A 2,903-nucleotide genomic window follows, 5' to 3' on the forward strand; every position below is an offset into this window, starting at 1 on the left:
CAGCTACCAATGTAGGTAGATGTGATTATGATTAATAAAAAACTTCATTTCAAAGAGGTTCTGAATTAATGGTGGCAGCCTTTTTTCATTATGAGCATATTCAAATAGTACTACCATTATGATGTTGGGCTCCGGATGTTTTCATAGACTTGAGAAGGTATTAGAAACTGATTAGTATTATTTGGAGATGTTGGGGAAATGAAATGATCACATCTGAATTTCAGAAAAAAACACTTTAATGTCAGAGTATGCTCTATTCAGTAAATGTAAGAGCTTTAGAGTAGGGGCACTATCCTGTTGTTTTTTTCCCCCCAGCACAAATCCTAATTCCTGACAGTGGGTTTTAAATACTTGCTGAATGCACATTTGAATAAGTATAAGCATCATGAGAGTGGAGCCACGTATGGCATTTAGTAGATGCTTAATTATATTAGTTAAGTGAATGAATGAGGAAAGAAATGAAGGAAGGAAGGAAGGAAGGATAGGGAAAAGGGAAATAAGTTAGACAACTATTAGAGTTATTACAGTAAGAAATCAAGAATTACAAAATTAATGTGGTAGAAATGAGGACCATTGGGAGAGAGATTTAAGAGTAGTCTGAGGGGGTCTCTTAAACATGTGGGCTAAAGGAGATGAAAAAGCCTGTGTAGTTACCTGCTTCTTAACTTTACGTAGCTTAATTAATGAGGATAGTATTGACTTAAGTAGGACACACAGAAGGATTCTGAGGTTGAGGTGGGTCACTAGAGAAGAAAGGTGTTAAAACTTTTGTATTCAGGGATTAGAGAGAGATGAAATTCAGATAGGACATATTTTCATTACAGTTTCTATGTAGGATTCTGCTGTATGTCAGGTAGGAAATTTATTTCAGATCATAAAAAAAGCTGCTATTTTTAACGCTAATCCCTACATTAGAAAAATTGGCTACGAAACAATCTGCTCAGTTTATCTTAACTATTTTATACTCCTAAAGTCCAAGCACCAGGCAAAGGATTTTAATATTTGTCTCTTTTCTGTGAAATTAGTTGCTATATTTATAAATTGAAAACAGTCAGGATATTGAAGCAAACTTTATTTAACTTAAAATTAATTCGATGAATTTATAGCAGTTATAAAATTAATTGATAATGTTTGTAATATCCATCTCACTTAAAATGGATTGAATCAATTTGGTCGCATTCACAAAGGAATTGTGTCTATACTATAGACATTACATTTTGCCTTCATAATATACATTTCAGGGATCTGATTTAATTCATCCATATTTGTGAATAGACTTATTAAAGTGTCCACTTTATTGAAATATTGTACTATGTGCAAATTTAGGGATCAGAGGACAGGTACTTTGAGCCCCAAGCAAAATGAAACCAATCCATTTGTGATATTCCTTGCACCCTTGAGTTTTCCTCGTTCCATATTTGTTCATTTTTTAAATTGTAGATTCTTGTGCTAGTTGATGAAAATGGGCCCATTAGGTGCAGAGGCTGATGAGAACCAGACAGTGGAAGAAATGAAAGTGGAGCAGTTCAGTCCAGGGCACACCAGTCTTAGAGGGGAGCTGGCCCCTAACTCTGAGCCAGAGCTTATAGACAGCACGAAGCTGATTGAGGTACAGATCGTCCTTATATTGGCCTATTGCGCCATCATCTTGCTTGGAGTGATTGGCAATTCCTTGGTGATCACCAAGGTGATCAAATTCAAGAGCATGCATACAATAACCAACTCTTTTATTGCTAATCTGGCTGTGGCGGATCTTCTGGTGAACACCCTGTGCTTGCCATTTACACTTATTACACCTTAATGGTGGAGTGGAAAATGGGTCCTGTCCTATGCCACTTGGTGCCTTATGCCCAGGGCCTGGTGGTACAAGTGTCCACCATCACCTTGACAGTAATTGCCCTGGACCGGCATCGTTGCATTGTCTACCACCTGGAGAGCAAGATTTCCAAGCGAATCAGCTTCTTGATTATTGGTTTGGCTAGGGACATCAGTGCCCTGCTAGCAAACCCCTTGGCCATCTTCCGGGAGTATTCACTGATTGAGATTATTCCTGACTTTGAGACTGTGGCCTGTACTGAGAAGTGGCCTGGTGAGGAGAAGAGCATCTATGGCACTGTCTACAGTCTTTCTTCCTTATTAATGCTCTATGTTTTGCCTCTGGGCATTATCTCTGTTTCCTATACTCGTATCTGGAGTAAACTTAAGAACCATGTCACCCCTGGAGCTGCTAATGACCACTACCATCAGCGGAGGCAAAAAACCATCAAAATGCTGGTGTGAGTGGTGGTGGTATTTGCAGTCAGCTGGTTGCCGCTCCATGCCTTCCAACTTGCTGTCGACATTGACAACCAAGTCTTGGACCTGAAGGAGTACAAACTTATCTTCACTGTGTTCCACATCATTACTATGTGCTCCACCGTTGCCAACCCCCTTCTCTATGGCTGGATGAACAGCAACTACAGAAAGGCTTTCCTCTCAGCCTTCCTCTGTGAGCAGAGGTTAGACGCCATTCACTCTGAGGTATCTGTGACATTCAAGGCTAAAAAGAACCTAGAAGCCACAGAGAACAATGGTCCCAATGATTCTTTCACAGAGGCTACCAATGTCTAAGGCAACTGCCATGTGAAAATATATGGATGAATTCTGACCAGAGCTGTAAACCTGGTTGAGTGGGGTGTGCAGGTGCATCCTCATTTCCCATTTTAAGGAAGCATCTGAATGGAAACATCTGCAGTGTAATTCATGGAAAACTGGTTGTCAGAGTCTAGTAAACACACTCAAATTCAAAGACAAGGCAACAAAAGTTTGCTTACAGTTGCTTAGATTGTAGGTTGAATTATGAATAAAAGCAGAGAGAAATGGTTTTGACTGTTTCCCAGAGTGAAGGAAACATGAACAAGGAG

The 2,903-nt window shown here is 39.6% G+C and overlaps 1 protein-coding gene across 1 annotated transcript; it reads left to right on the forward strand.

Moving 5' to 3' along the window:
* Positions 1 to 1,456: 1,456 nt before the first annotated feature.
* Positions 1,457 to 2,610, forward strand: LOC309961081 (neuropeptide Y receptor type 2-like; the record flags this gene model as incomplete). Its single annotated transcript, XM_082838120.1, is given in 3 exon segments — positions 1,457 to 1,787; positions 1,790 to 2,277; positions 2,281 to 2,610. Coding segments are annotated over 3 exon segments (1,149 nt in total).
* Between the last annotated feature and the right edge of the window lie 293 nt (positions 2,611 to 2,903).

This window comes from Leucopleurus acutus, assembly GCF_964270905.1.
Source record: "Leucopleurus acutus genome assembly, chromosome: 4".
NCBI classification, from domain to species: Eukaryota; Metazoa; Chordata; class Mammalia; order Artiodactyla; family Delphinidae; genus Leucopleurus; species Leucopleurus acutus.